General features: G+C 52.7%; 1 protein-coding gene across 1 annotated transcript in view; it reads right to left on the reverse strand.

Annotated features, from left to right (window-relative positions):
• Positions 1–15,469, reverse strand: part of CLTC (clathrin heavy chain) — a 972,839-nt gene that overhangs the window by 25,254 nt on the left and 932,116 nt on the right. Inside the window, exon 31 of the mRNA XM_086954957.1 lies at positions 9,255–9,330. Within this exon, the coding sequence (XP_086811083.1) occupies positions 9,255–9,330 (76 nt within the window). The remainder of the gene's footprint in view (positions 1–9,254; positions 9,331–15,469) is intronic.

The raw sequence follows: 15,469 nt of genomic DNA on the forward strand, positions 1-15,469 counted from the left end.
TAGGGGGATCCTCTTCGATAAACCACACATTCAGAGGAGTGGAAGGATGACAGAACCGAAATATCTTGGTATATATTGGCTCAACTTCATGGCAAACCTTTATGGCTGTAATGTTCCCCTCAGATCCTACCCCCAATCATTCAGGCTCTCTATAAGGACATATACCATTGGGGTCGGCTAGAAATGGTTGGGAAGGCTTGCATTGGTAAAGATGAACTTCATGCTTAGATTGTTCTACATATCGCAGACTCATACACTCCATGATAGACCAGATCAGGCGGGGCTTTGAGTAGGTCAGAGCTATCAGGATCGCCCTTTATAAAAGCAGAGCGGAGGGAGAATTGGGGTTCCCGAACATATACACGTAACTTTAGGTAGCATAAGTCAGACCAGCCCTAGAATAGAATTGCATTCCGGACAAAGGCCGAATCGAAGTAGAACACTGTATTCTTTGGCTTCTGTAACAAGTCTGGCTTGGAGGTCCTCTTCTGCTGACAACCACACATCCATGGACACTTGGAAATAAATTACATGCAAGGCCCGTTCCAGTACATTCCTCTTCTCAACATCTCCCCTAGTTTATAATACTGACTTCCTTCCAAGCATCCACGACCCCCGCTTAAACAGCTTCAATTGGGCAAGTTATACTCTGTCTCTGACCTAAGGTTAAAGGAAGAGATTCCGGAACAGTACTGGCTGAAGAGGACAGACTGCTAGACTCACACAACACTTGCATTGTTCAATTGTGGTCAGATTGGTGGATGACTTACGGGTGGGAAAACAGGAAAAAAGTTTAATGAATTCTTTGATCACCAGGTTAGTGCATAACAAGGGTAACCCAATTCCAGTCTAAAAGAGGAAACTGCTATATGTACTTTGATGAGAGTATCTTTGAGGCATGTTTGTGCTAATTCTAGCAAATACAGTTGGATTTGATGTTGAAAGGCTGTTAGGCCCAGATTTTGGTCATTACACCATATACAGAATATTTTCCATTTAGTCCCTAAAGTTTTACTTGTGGATATTGCCCCAACTATCATCTGGAACATCTAGGAGGTTGGTGGGTGTGTAGACAATGGTTGAGGAAGTTAGGACCCTGGTTGTAAAGTGCCATGTAGGTGTGGGTGAGCTTCTTGAACTGGAAGTGTTTCTGAATGAGAAGCCAGTGTAGTTTTCAGAGATGAGGTGTGATGTGCATGCGTTAAGGAAGATTGAGGATCAGTCTAGGGGCAGCGTTTTGGATGGTTTGCTGCTTGTGTAGCAGGTGTGCAGAGATGCCATAGTAAAGGCTGTTGCGTAGACCAGTCTGCTTATGATGAGAGCCTGGGTGACTGTCTTTCTGGTATAAGGTGTGAGTCATTTGACAATTTTTCTGAGCCTGCAAAGTATGTGGAAGCGGGCAGAGGTGACAGTTGATTTGATGTCTCATGGTGAGGTTGGTGTACAGGATGATTCCTAGGTTTCTGGCATAGGCAGAGGGTGAGGGGGTGGGGCCTAGTTCTGTGGGCCACCAGGTTTAGTACCAGGATGAGTTATTGTTCCCAAATATCAATATAATTATTTTTTGAGTTATTTGTTTAGCTAAGAGCTAAGATGGTCTCCACTCTCTGGATTTATTTTTCACTGAGAAGAAACAAGGCCAGAATCCTTCATTTGGCTGGGATTTGGGAACAAGTTCCCAAGCTTCTTTCTACATCACGCAATGTATTTTGGCTTAAAGTGGCTGCAGATGTCGGTACTTTGTTCTGCTTGGAGGAGCATGGGGAGGTTTTTGGATAAATTCCAGCATGTCCATGGTTCAGTAGTTGGAGGATCCAATGTTCTATCTACTGCAATAGAATTCCACTCTTCCAGGTAAGCTGAAATTCTTCCCAACTTTCACGGGGCCTTATTAGTTCTTTGACGTGGATGATGTGATCAATGTCTGCACTAAGTCAATGCCCTTGAACGTTTTTATGCTTTATGTACTCTAGCACACTTCATAAAGGTTGAAGTTTATATTGCTTCAAAATATATTTTCCGAACTAAGGAAAATCAGCGTTTCTGTAGGTATACACTATACTTGAAACGTCAAGGGTTTGCTCAACAAACTTTGGGTGGCAATGGACCAAGGAAATAACGCGCTACATTTATTAGAAGAACGCTGAACGAGTTACCATAAATGGTCTCCTCAGATACTATTACATGGGACTGTATGAATATAGCAGTAGAGTTGAGGGTGTTCTAGAATATATAAAAACAATATCAATACTGGTCTTTCCTACGTATCTGCTATAGAAAAGTGGGTCTTATTAGTCTGCTTCCGAAAAAACACCTGTTATCCTCATAGCTCACTCCTTATTTTAAAACATAGCAAAAAGCAGGGTTTGTCACATTATCTTACCTGCCATACCAGAGAAAAGAAAGGCAATAAAATAAGACATCAGCTCTCGAAAAATAACTTTCAGTACAGCTAAATAAATCTTACATTCGGTCGTTCGATCAATGAAATGTATTTAAACTTGCTTGCCAACTATCTATGAAATATTCTAATTCAATGAAAGTGCTCTTATTGACTGTACTTTATAAATCCTGCAGCTGCCCAGCAATATGCCCGATAACTGAATAGAAAACAATGATACTAGGCTGGCTCATTTACAAAAACCTCACTAATATTATGTACTTATGCAAATCAATACTTGAATTAATTTATCTAAGAGTGGTGCCAACTGCTTAGTGACATCAAACTCTGCATGTGCATCACCTTAGTATAGGAGATGAATATGTAATGCTTTTATTGTATAAGATGGAAAGGCAACACTCCTATGAAGAAACCATACATAATTTATCAAGTGCAAGTTCAATAATGGTGACCTTGCACATACCTGTACATTTAGTTAATCCCATTACAGTCTCAAATCTCTGTTCAATCACTGTAAAAAGTCTTGCGCCTCCTGTTCACAATAGTGCACAAATCCTTTATCTTTCAACAAAAGCGCTCCCTCTATGCAATCTTCGTAGAAGACGGCTAATATTTTGGTGCCCTCCATAACTTCTGCAGGCATCTGGCCTATTTGCTATAAACGTCACCAGGATTTACTAAAGTAAGACGATGCAATTTATTGTATTTAAAGAAAGAGTTAACCATTAGCTGGACTAATTCTTTATATGGCAAACGACAAAAGAAAATATTCTATCCCTGCAATATTCATAGTAAAAAGAAAACTAAAGGAATACAGCAGGTTTCATAAGAGAAGGCATTTATAATCACAGGCAACATGCTTTATAAACACTCAAATCATTCTGATTGAAACAAGGGCCATACAGGTTTCTGAATTTCTTGGTCTGCTACAATTTACTTTTAGCATGTTTAATCTTCTGTATTCCACTCATATTTCATTGTCAAAGCTAATTTTATAGATCCTTCACACGTAGCTTGTATACCCTGACAGGGCGGAGCAAAAGTAACGCACAAGTTACTACTTGTGTAACGATATATCTGTAAGAGACATTAGTTAGTGATAGATTCCTTACCTTAGAATATCCCCAGGCGTCAGACTGGATCCGGAAAATTTTGCGTAGCAATACCCCTGCGCGCTGGTAGGCGTCGTCTGCGGCTCCGCGTCCGTCGTGAGCGCCGGGATGACGTCATCGGAGTACTTAGACGGCGCCCATGCGCGCTGACGGCAGTTCTGATAACACAGCTTTTCCGCGCCAGATACGCAGAGCCATGATAGAACTAACACTGGTGCCATGAAACTAGGGCCCTGAAAGGGGATGACCTTAACCCTAGATATCGGTTCGCAGAACGGGGAGGATGGGTGGGCGGTAAGGAATCTATCACTAACTAATGTCTCTTACAGATATATCGTTACACAAGTAGTAACTTGTGCATCTGAAAGAGACACGTTAGTGATAGATTCCTTACCTTAGAATAGATACCCCAGCAATACCAACCCCGGAGGTGGGTCTGCGAACCAATATCACACCAGAAAGTCCTGGAGGACGGAACGGCCAAAGAAGCCTTCCCTCCGGACTTGACTGTCCAGGCAGTAGTGTCTTGCGAACGTGTGCAGCGAGGCCCATGTGGCTGCCTGACAGATGTCCTGCAGGTGGACACCGCGGCCCAGGGAAGTTGTCGTTGCCGTGGCCCGAGTGGAGTGAGCCCGCAATCCAGCCGGGGGCTCCTTCCTCGCCATGGAGTAGCATGCTTGAATACACAAGATGATCCATCTCGAGATGGTCCTCTTGTGCACAGCCTTTCCCTTCTTCGCGCCCACGTAACCAACGAAGAGTTGGTCATCCACCCGGAATTGGCGTGTGCTATCTAGGTAGTAGGAGAGCGCACGTTTTGGATCCAGACGGTGGAGCCTCTCCTCCTCTTTCGAGGGATGCGGAGGCGGAAAGAAGGTGGGCAAAGTGATGGACTGCCCGATGTGGAAGGCCGTGACAACCTTGGGCAGAAAGGAAGGCCGTGTACGTAACACCACCTTATCAGGATGAACAGACAGGAAAGGTGGAGAAGAAGAAAGAGCCTGGAGCTCACTCACCCTCCTGGCAGAGGTGATGGCAACCAGGAATGCTGTCTTTAGAGTAAGGAGACGAAGGGGGCAGTTATGAAGTGGCTCAAAGGGAGCACACATCAGATAGGTGAGAACCAGATTCAAGTCCCACTGGGGCATCACGAAGGGAACAGGAGGAAACATGTGCGTGATGCCCTTCAGAAATCTAACCACAATAGGGGACTTGAATAAAGATGGCTGATCAGGTAGCCTTAAGAAGGCTGATAGAGCAGAAAGGTACCCTTTAAGAGTGCCCAGAGCAGAGCCCTGCTGGTCAAGGGAAAGAAGAAAGAGCAGCACTTCCGAAAGGGGTGCAGAGAGAGGATCCACAGCCTTTGCTGTGCACCATGCCACAAATCTGTTCCACCGGCAGGCGTATACCGACTTTGTGGAGGGACGCCTGGCTGCCAGAATGATATCGCAGACTTCGGGAGGCAAGTCAAATGGCCTCAACTGCCGCCGCTCAATCTCCAAGCTTGTAGGTGGAGACTGGACAGGTTCGGGTGCAGGACCGTCCCCTGCTGCTGCGACAGAAGGTCCTCCCGAAGAGGCAGACGAATCGGGGGATCGACTGACATGCTGAGTAGCTCGGGATACCAGTATCTTCGTGCCCAGTCCGGAGCCACAAGGACGACCTGGGCCCGGTCGCGCCTGATCTTCTTCAGCACTCTGGGCAGAAGTGGTATAGGCGGAAAGGCGTACAACAGACCGCAGCTCCACTCGCGACGAAAAGCGTCTCCGAGCGAGTGCCGCCTTGGAAACTCCAACGCGCAGAACTGCTGACATTGCGCGTTCTCTTCTGTGGCGAATAGATCTAACCAAGGCTCTCCCCACTGTCGAAAGAGACCTTGCGCCACGTCCGAGTTCAGACGCCATTCGTGATCCATCATGCACCGGCGGCTGAGTTCGTCCGCCCTGGCATTCAGAGAGCCTGCCAGGTGTTGAACCACCAGGGTCACGCCCTGATGTTCCAGCCACTGCCAGAGGCGCAGAGCCTCCTGGCATAGGGTCCATGACCCCACACCGCCCTGTTTGTTGCAGTACCACATGGCGGTGGTGTTGTCGGTGAACACTTGCACTACGCTCCCCCTGACAGAGGGGAGGAATGCCTTCAGTGCAAGACGAATCGCCCGCAGCTCCAGAAGGTTGATGTGGAGCCGGGACTCCGCCGGAGACCAGAGGCCTCTGATCTCCGCCTCTCCCATGTGGCCACCCCAGCCCTGGAGGGACGCGTCCGTCACAACTACGTGCTCCGGCTGGGGTAGGAAGAGGGGTCTGCCACTGACCCAGTCGCGGTCTGTGAGCCACCACTGCAGTTGCTTCGCAGTGCCCTCCGAGATCAGGACATGATCGGGCAGGTTGCCCTGATGCTGGGCCCACTGAAACTTCAGGTCCCACTGCAGAGCCCGCATCCGCCACCTGGCGTGACGCACCAGAAGGATGCAGGAGGCCATCAGCCCCAGAAGCCGCAGCGTCAACCTGACCAAGACCCGGGATAACGGCCTGAATACCGGAATCAGAGCCTGAATATCCCGAACCCGCTGTTCGGGTGGGTAAACCCGAAACTGCGCCGAGTCGAGAACCGCTCCGATGAAGAGGAGCTTCTGGGAGGGACACAGGTGTGACTTCGGCACATTGATGGAGAACCCCAGCAAGTGCAGGAGGTTGGCCGTAGTCTGGAGGTGGCTGACGACTGACTGGGGCGAGCCCGCCTTCAACAACCAGTCGTCGAGGTAGGGGAAGACTGATATCCCCTGCCTGCGCAGATGGGCTGCGACCACCGCCATCACCTTTGTGAACACCCGTGGGGCGCTGGCAAGGCCGAAGGGGAGCACGGTAAACTGAAAGTGCTCTTGGCCTACCATGAACCGCAGGTAACGCCGGTGGGCCGGCAGGACGGGGATGTGGAAATAGGCGTCCTGCAAGTCCAACGCTACCATCCAGTCTCCCGTGTCCAGGGCAGCCAGGACCTGAGCCAAAGTGAGCATCTTGAACTTCTCCGTCCGGAGGAAGCCGTTGACGTTCCGCAGATCCAAGATAGGGCGTAGGCCCCCTTTGCCCTTCTTGGGTACCAGAAAGTAGTGGGAGTAACAACCACATCCTACTTCTGGCCCAGGAACGCGCTCGATGGCCCTCTTGGCCAAGAGGGCCGAAACCTCCTCTTGCAGAAGTTGCAAGTGATCCCCCGACACACGGTGGTATTGAGGTGGCATGGATGGAGGGGAAGACTCGAAGGGGAGGGAGAAACCCCTTCGGACAATTTGCAGCACCCACCTGTCCGAAGTGACTGTATGCCAGTGGGAGAGGTGATGGCGAACCCTGCCTCCCACAGGCGTCACATGGGCCTGAAAACTCGGACTAGGAAGGTTTTGAGGCGGGGGCTGCTGAGGGAGGTGTGGACTGGCCTCGCCGTTGGCCCCGACCACCGCCACGGCGGTTCCCACGGCCGCCACCGCGTTGCTGAACATTCTGCGGCGCGTGGCTGACGGTCCGTGGTGGGGCGCCCCTTCCGTGGCCACGAAAGGAGCGAAAGGCACCCGATTGCTGGCGTGGGGCCGTAAGGCCCAAGGACTTGGCCGTGGCCCTGGAGTCCTTGAAACGTTCCAGCGCATGGTCTGCCTTGTCGCCGAAGAGGCGACGGCCATCAAACGGCATGTCCAGGAGGGTGGCCTGGACATCGGCCGAGAAGTTGGCGGACCTCAACCAGGCGTGGCGTCGAACCGCCACCGTCGTTGCCATCGCCCTGCCCAGTGAGTCCGTGGTATCCAGCCCACACCGGATAGAAAAACGTGCCGCATCTCGGCCGTCCGCAAGGGTTTGGCTGAGTTTAGCCCTGACCTCCTCAGGGCATTGTGGCAGCACCTCCGCAACCGTGTCCCACAGGGTGTGGGTGTAGCGGCCCAAGAGACAGTTGGTGTTCACAGACCGTAGCCCTAGGCTCACAGACGAGAAGACCTTCTTCCCGAACTGCTCATATCTCTTGGATTCCCTGTCGGGCGGGGCCAACGGGAATGCGGATTGGGAGGTAGAGGCCAGGATGACCAGGCTCTCGGGGTGGGATGGGTGGACAAAAAGCATGGGTCGCCCGGTGCCGGGCGGTAGCGTCTGGCCACGTTCCTGTCCACAGGGGGGCCTGTGGCGGGCTTGGACCAAGTGCCCAGCAGAACGTCACACAAGGCCTCATTGAACGGCAGGAGGGGCTCCGCGGAGCCGGACTGCTGTTTGAGGACCTCAGTGAGGAGATTAGTCCTCACGGCCGCGACGGGGAGCTGAAGGTTTAAGGCCTTAGCTGCCTTCGTCAACACTACGCTGTAAGCAGAACCCGCCTCCGAAGCCACAGTCGGGGGCGACGTAAATCCAGTGTCTGGCGAGGTGTCAATACCACTGGCCTCCCCAAGCTCATATGTCCAGTCCTGATGCGACTGGCAATCACGTGCCAGAGGGTCCTCGGACCCCTCCCATTGCTCCTCGTCACCTGGCTCCTGGAGACCAGGAGTAACAGCCAGGGCCTCCTCGTGGAGATAGAAGTCTCCAAAGGCCGACGGAATCGGCGCCCAGAGGCGCCTCTCCGACTCCTGAGTAGGACCGTAGGAAACATTGGGGTCGGCAACCACATCGGCTGCCGGGGACGACACCTGAAGGGACGGCGCCGGCGAGGTCGTAAGGTCGACCGGCGAGGTCCCGGATCCGGAGCCGGATCCAGCGAGGTCGCGCGGCGCCGGGACCGAAGTCGCCAGCGGCGCCGGGCCCGAAGTACCCGACGTCGTCGGGGCCGAAGCGCCCGACCCGGAAGGACCTTCAGACGGAGCCGATCGGCCCGAAGGCGCCACGGGAACCGACTGAGGAGGGAGGGCCCTCATGGCCATGAGGTACCTCTCGACCTCCTCCTGCGACGCGCCGTGCCCAGGGACCCGAAGGTGTGGGGCAGGCGGCGACGCTTGCGACTCCCGCGGAGCCGCGTGGGCGGTGTCGCCCGAGTCCCCGGCCGCATCGAGCGAGCGTCGGGGCGGGTCGGAGGACCGATGGTGTCGCTCCGACCTCTCATGCCTCTTACCTGAGGACTTGGAACCAGACGATCGGTGTCCACTTCCGGAACGTCGATGACTCCGACCTCGCGACCTGTCCCTCGACCTCCCGTGGGACCGGGACCGGGACCTGGAGCGGCGCGGGGCCGAGTGCCTCAGCTCGAGACGCTTGCGGGACCGCTCCCGCCTAGCCTTCGACGTCAGGGCCCGGCAGTCGACGCAGGTTCGATCGTCGTGGTCGAGGCCTAAGCACTTCAGGCACCGGCGATGGGGGTCCGTGACCGACATGAGCCAGCCGCACTTCGAACAAGGCTTGAACCCGGGCATCCCTGGCACCGATAGTCGAGACAGTCGACTAAGAGAAGATCAAAAAGGATCAAAACTATTCAGTCAAAAAGTGACTGGGGGTAGAGCTTCTTCCGGATCTGCGCTAGCTGGCGCGGAAAAAAGAAGAACTGACGTCAGCGCGCAGTGGCGCCGTCTAAGTACTCCGATGACGTCATCCCGGCGCTCACGACGCCGACGACGGACGCGGAGCCGCAGACGACGCCTACCAGCGCGCAGGGGTATTGCTACGCAAAAGTTTCCGGATCCAGTCTGACGCCTGGGGATATTCTAAGGTAAGGAATCTATCACTAAAGTGTCTCTTTCAGATAGAGTATACAGAGGCAGTATAAAGTAAGCTTACCATAGACAATGGGCTGCGTCTCTGTTGCTTGTTCCTCCTCTTTCCTTAGTGATTCAGAGGCATCTAGTTTATCCACCTGGAAAGAAAACGAATAGTTTTTTGTTTTTAAACATTTCTTTATTTCAAAGAGAGCATAGTCAATATACATGTTACAGTATTATCTGCTACGCTTCATTATAGTTCCATTACCACAGCATAAAAAGGAAAAAAGAAATCCCTTATTTACTTTTCTCTATATCAAGAGTGAAATACATTTTGGTTTCAGTTTCTCCCTTCGGAGTTACAATCCATGAACATAAATTACAATGACTAATGATCATATCAATCCCCAAAGAAAAAAAACAAAAACCTCCCCCTACCAGTTCCTGTCAGATGATACCTGATATCCATATCTATTTTAGTCTTTTAGGTGTCTATGCCCTTGTTTTTTGACTATGTGTAGTCGTCATACTGTGGCGTTCCTCATCCAGCGATTCAGATTGAGTCCACGAGGCCGTCTCTTCTATTTCTTATATCATTGCCCCCCATGCAATCAGTACCTCTTGGAGCTTATCATCCTTCCTAGTCTTTCTCATATGGTCTTCCTCAGCCATTGCCCATTCTTTTAAATCCTTCTTCCATTTTTCCAGCTGTGGGCCCTGCGGAGTCAACCAGTGTATTGCTATTCTCCTCTTGGCGATCATAAGACACAGCATCAAAAATCGTCTGCTAGTTTTACGCTTGGGATTTTTGGGGATCAAGCCAAGAAGACAGGCTTTTATCTCCAAAGCTATTTTCCATCCAGTTCCATTTAGTTGTTCTAAAACTTCAGCACAGTATATTTATATTTTTGGGCAATGCCATATCATGTGTACAAAATCTGCCTGTGTATGTTGACATCGGGTGTATTTGGGGTCTCTGGATATATTTATAGTGTGAAGCCTCCTGGGTGAACGGTAGGTCATGTGGACTATATTATATTGTATTTGTTTAAATCTATTGCATATTGATACTTTATGGACATTGACGTGGATCCTTTCCCAGTCTTTTGCCGTTATGTACTCACTGACCTCTTGCCACTTTTCTTCTTCTTTCAAGGGTGTAGTCCTTTTATCCTCTTAGTGCCCTGTATAAATGGTAAACAAGTTTTCAACCACCCTCCATTTTAATTATAGTGACCAGTGTAAGTCTAATTTTTTCTGCGGTGCAGTTTTTTGCACTTAACCTCATTCACCACAGGACTTTAGGATCCCAGAGAGTGTAGCAGCTTCAATACAAAAACTTCCCAGAGCGCCTCCCTCACAGTGAGAGGGTTGTAGCCCTCAGTGGAACTAGGATTTTCCACTGGGAGGGGATACCCAAATGATGAAGCATGTCACCTATGGTGAGTGAGGGTATTTGTCCTAAAGGGTTTTCTCCCCTTTGGGAGAATTGATACTTTAACATAATCTGTTACTTCTAGCACACACCGTTATTTTAGACTCAAGGATTTTTTGTGTTATTTAAAAGATTCCAGTTTGCCATGGGAGTCCAAACCCAAGAGACTGGGATTCTACTCTCACCTCTATCTTCCTTATTAGATAGAATTGCGATTTTTGTTAATTGATGTGTAACCATGAGGCCCTGGAAAACGTTTCCAATGCGTGGAGCAATATTGGGATCGAATGGGTCGGGTGTCACAAATAGACCAGTGCGTCGTCTGCGTATAACAACACTATATGTTCCGTTTGGCCTATCCTAATACCTTGCCATTGCACCTCAATCCGGAGGGGACATGTCAGTGGCTCCATTGCGAGGGCAGATAGCAACGGGGACAGCGGGCACCCTTGTCACGTGTCCCTTTGTAGCAACATAGCATCCGATACAAACCGTCCCGTCCGGATCCTCGCCATGGGTCCAGCATAAAGTAATTTGACATAGTTTACCAACCAAGAACCCAGTGCACAAGTTACTTACCTTCGGTAACTATATATCTGTAAGAAACAGTAGTTAGTATTAGATTCCTTACCTTAGAATATCCCTAGGCATCAGACTGGATCTGGAAACCTTTGCGTAGCAGTACCCTTGCACGTCGGTAGGCGTCGTCTGCGGCTCCGCGTCAGTCGTTGGAATGACGTCGCCGGAGTACTTAGACGCCGCCCTCGCGCGCTGACATCAGTTCTTATACATAACTTTTCAGCGAAAGAAACACAGAGCCATGAAAAAACCCAACACTGGTGCCATGAAACTAGGGCCCTGAAAGGGGATGACCTTAACCCTAAATATCGGTTCGCAGAACGGGGAGGATGGGTGAGGCAGTAAGGAATCTAATACGAACTACTGTTTCTAACAGCTATATCGTTACCGAAGGTAAGTAACTTGTGCATCTGAAAGAAACAGGTTAGTATTAGATTCCTTACCTTAGAATAGATACCCCAGCAATACCAATCCCGGTGGTGGGTCTGTGAACCAATGATCACACCAGAAAGTCCTGGAGAATGAAAGAAGGTGGGCAAGGTGATGGACTGCCCGATGTGGAAGGCTGCGACTACCTTGGGCAGGAAAGCGGGTCGCGTCCGCAACACAACTTTGTCCGGATGGACAAAAAGGAACAGAGGTTTAGAGGAAAGAGCCTGGAGCTCACTCACCCTCCTGGCAGAGGTGATGGCAACCAGGAATGCAGTCTTCAGAGTAAGGAGACGAAGAGGACATTTATGAAGTGGCTCGAAAGGAGCGCACATCAGATAGGTCAGAACAAGGTTCAAGTCCCACTGAGGCATCACAAAAGGAACAGGAGGAAACATATGAGTGATGCCCTTCAAAAACCTATTTACAACTGGGGACTTGAACAAAGAGGGCTGATCAGGCAGCCTTAAGAAGGCGTAAATATCAGAGGGGAAGCCCTTGATAGTGCCAGAACAGAGCCCTGCTGGGCAAGAGAGAGAAGAAAGAGGAGAACCTCTGAAAGAGGGGCAGAAAGGGGATCCACAGCCTTTGCTAAGCACCATGCCACGAATTTGTTCCACCTGCAGGCGTATACAGATTTTGTGGAGGGACGCCTCGCTGCCAGAATCACATTACAAACTTCAGCAGGCAAGTCAAAAGGCCTCAACTGCCGCCGCTCAATCTCCACGCATGTAAGTGGAGACTGGACAGGTTCGGGTGGAGGTCCATCCCCTGCTGCTGCGACAGAAGGTCCTCCTGAAGAGGCAGACGAATCGGGGGACCGACAGACATGCTGAGTAGCTCTGGATACCAGTATCTTCGAGCCCAGTCCGGAGCCACAAGGATAACTTGGGCCCGGTCACGTCTGATCTTCTTCAGCACTCTGGGCAGAAGTGGTATAGGAGAAAGGCGTACAACAGACCGCAGCTCCACTCGCGACGAAAAGCGTCTCCCCAACGCGCATAATTGAGGACATTGCGCGTTCTCTTCAGTGGCAAATAGATCTAACCAAGGCTCTCCCCACTGCTGAAAGAGGCCTTGCGCCACGTCAGAGTTCAGACGCCATTCGTGATCCATCATGCACCAACGGCTGAGTTCGTCCGCCCTGGCATTCAGGGAACCTGCCAGGTGTTGAACCACCCGGGTCGCGCCCTGATGTTCCAGCCACTGCTAGAGGCGCAGAGCCTCCTGGCATAGGGTCCACGACCCCACCCCGCCCTGTTTGTTGGAGTACCACATGGCGGTGGTGTTGTCCGTGACCACCTGCACTACACTCACCCAGACAGATGGGAGGAATGCCTTCAGTGCAAGCCGGATCACCCGCAGCTCCAGAAGGTTGATGTGGAGCCGGGACTCCGCCGGAGACCAGAGGCCTCTGATCTCCGCCTCTCCCATGTGGCCCCCCCAAGCCCTGGAGGGACGCTTCCGTCACAACTACGTGCTCTGGTTGGGGTAGGGAGAGGGATCTGATGCTGACCCAATCGTGGTCCGTGAGACACCACTGCAACTGTCTTGCAGTGCCCTCCGAGATCAAGACATGGTCGCACAAGTTGCCCTGATGCTGGGCCCACAAACTTCAGGTCCCACAGCAGAGCCTGCATCCGCCACCGGGCGTGATGCACCAGAAGTATGCAGGAGGCCATCAGCCCCAGAAGCCGCAGCATCAACCTGACCGAGACTCTGGATAACGGCTGAAAGATCGGAATCAGAGCCTGAATATCCCAAACCCGCTGTTCGGGAGGATAAACCTAGAACCGCTCCGATGAAGAGGAGCTTCTGAGAGGGGCACATGTGTGACTTTGGCACATTGATGGAGAACCCCAGCTAATGCAGGAGGTCCGCCGTTGTCTGGAGGTGGCCGACGACTGTCTGGGGCGAGCCTGCCTTCAACAACCAGTCGTGGAGGTAGGGGGAAGACTGAAACCCCTAACCTGCGCAGATGAGCTGCGACCACCGCCATCACTTTCGTGAACACCTGTTGGCCTCTGGTAAGTCCGAAGGGGAGCACGGTAAACAAAGTGCTCGTGGCCTACCGTGAACCGCAGTTAACACCAGTGGGCCGGCAGGACGGTGATGTGAAAGTAAGCGTCCTGCAAGTCCAACGCTACCATCCAGTCTTGCGGGTCCAGGAGGGGCCCAAGGACTTAGCCGTAGCCCTGGAGTCCTTAAAGCGCTCAAGGGCCCTGTCTACCTTGTCGCCAAAGAGGTGACGGCCATCAAAGGGTGTTTTGGACATCAGCCGAAAAGCTGGTGGACCTCAGCCAGGTGTGGCGACGAATCGCCACCGTCGTTGCCATCGCCCTGCCCAGCGAGTCCGTGGTATCCAGCCCACACCGGATGGAATACCGTGCCGCATCTCGACCCTCCACAAGGGCTTGGGCGAGTTTAGTCCGGACCCCCTACGGACATTGTGGCAGCACGTCCACGACCGTGTCCCACAGAGAGTGGGTGTAACGGCCCAAGAGGCACGCAGTGTTGACTGACCGCAACTCCAAACTAAATGAGAACATCTTTTTTCCATACTGTGCGTACCTCTTGGATTCCCGATCGGGGGGAGCCGTTAAAAATGCGGTCTGGGAGTTAGAGGCCTGGATGACCAGGCTCTCGGGGGTGGGGTGGGTGGATAGGATGCAAGGATCACCCGGAGCCGGGCGGTGGCGCCTCGCCACGTTCCTATCTACAGGCGGACCTGTAGCGGGCTTGGACCAAGCGCCCAGAAGAACGTCTGACAAGGCCTCATTAAACGGCAGCAGAGGCTCAGCCGAGCTTGCCTGCCGTTTAAGGACCTCAGTGAGGAGGTTAGTCCTCATGGCCGCGACGGGGAGCTCAAGGCCCTAAGGCCTTGCCTTGACCCGCGTCAGCACCACACCATAGGCAGCCCCCTCCTCCGTAGCCACGGTAGGAGGGGAGACAAAACCAGTGGCGGGCGAAGTGTTCAGACCTCACCTGAGCAGTCCTGAGAAGACTGGCACTCATGTGCCAGAGGGTCCTTGGACCCCTCCCAATCCTCCTCGCCACCCATCTCCTAATACTCCGGTTCAAAGGATGGGGCCAGGTTCAAAGGATGGGGCCGGGTCGTAGGAGTAGAAATCTCCTAGCAGTGTCGAATACGGCGCCGCTCTGACGCCGGACCCGAATCGAGGATAGGACTGGGGACGGCGTCGTCCTGGGACGGCGCCGGCGGCGAAACCCTGGGGACCGGCGCCGGCGAGGTCATGAGGTCGACCGGTGAGGACCAGGATCCGGAGCCGGATCCGGCGGGGCCCTGCGGCATCGGGACCAAAGTCGCCGACGGCGCCGGGGCCGAAGCTCCCGACGGCGCCGGGCCGAAGCACCTGGCCCGCTTCGGAACTCAGTCGGGGCGGCTTGGCCCGAAGGCGCCACGGAACCCGACGGAGGAGTGAGCAACCTCATGGCCGAGAGGAAGGCCTAGATCTCCTCCGGCGTCACATTCTGCTCAGTGACCGGTGGGTATGGAGCAGGCCGCGACGCCTGTCGCCCGAACCCCCGGCCGTGTCGCGCGAGCGTAGGGGGTGGGGGGGAGGGATTAGGGAGTCAGAAGAGCGATGTCGCCTCTTCGACTTCTTGTGCCTCTTACCTGAGGACTTCGAGCCCAAAGACTTATGACGACTCCCGGAACTGGGGTGACTTCGGCCCCTCGACCTCCTTCCGGACCGGGACCTCGAGCAGCGCGGGGCTGTCTGCCAGAGCTCGAGCCGCTTGCGGGACTGCTCCGGTCTAGCTTTAGACGTCAGGGCCCGGCAGTCGGAGCAGGACTGGTCGTTGTGGTCAGGGCCCAGACAGTGAAGGCA

The sequence above is a fragment of the Lissotriton vulgaris genome, chromosome 2_1, assembly GCF_964263255.1.
Source record: "Lissotriton vulgaris chromosome 2_1, aLisVul1.2, whole genome shotgun sequence".
Classification (NCBI taxonomy): Eukaryota; Metazoa; Chordata; class Amphibia; order Caudata; family Salamandridae; genus Lissotriton; species Lissotriton vulgaris.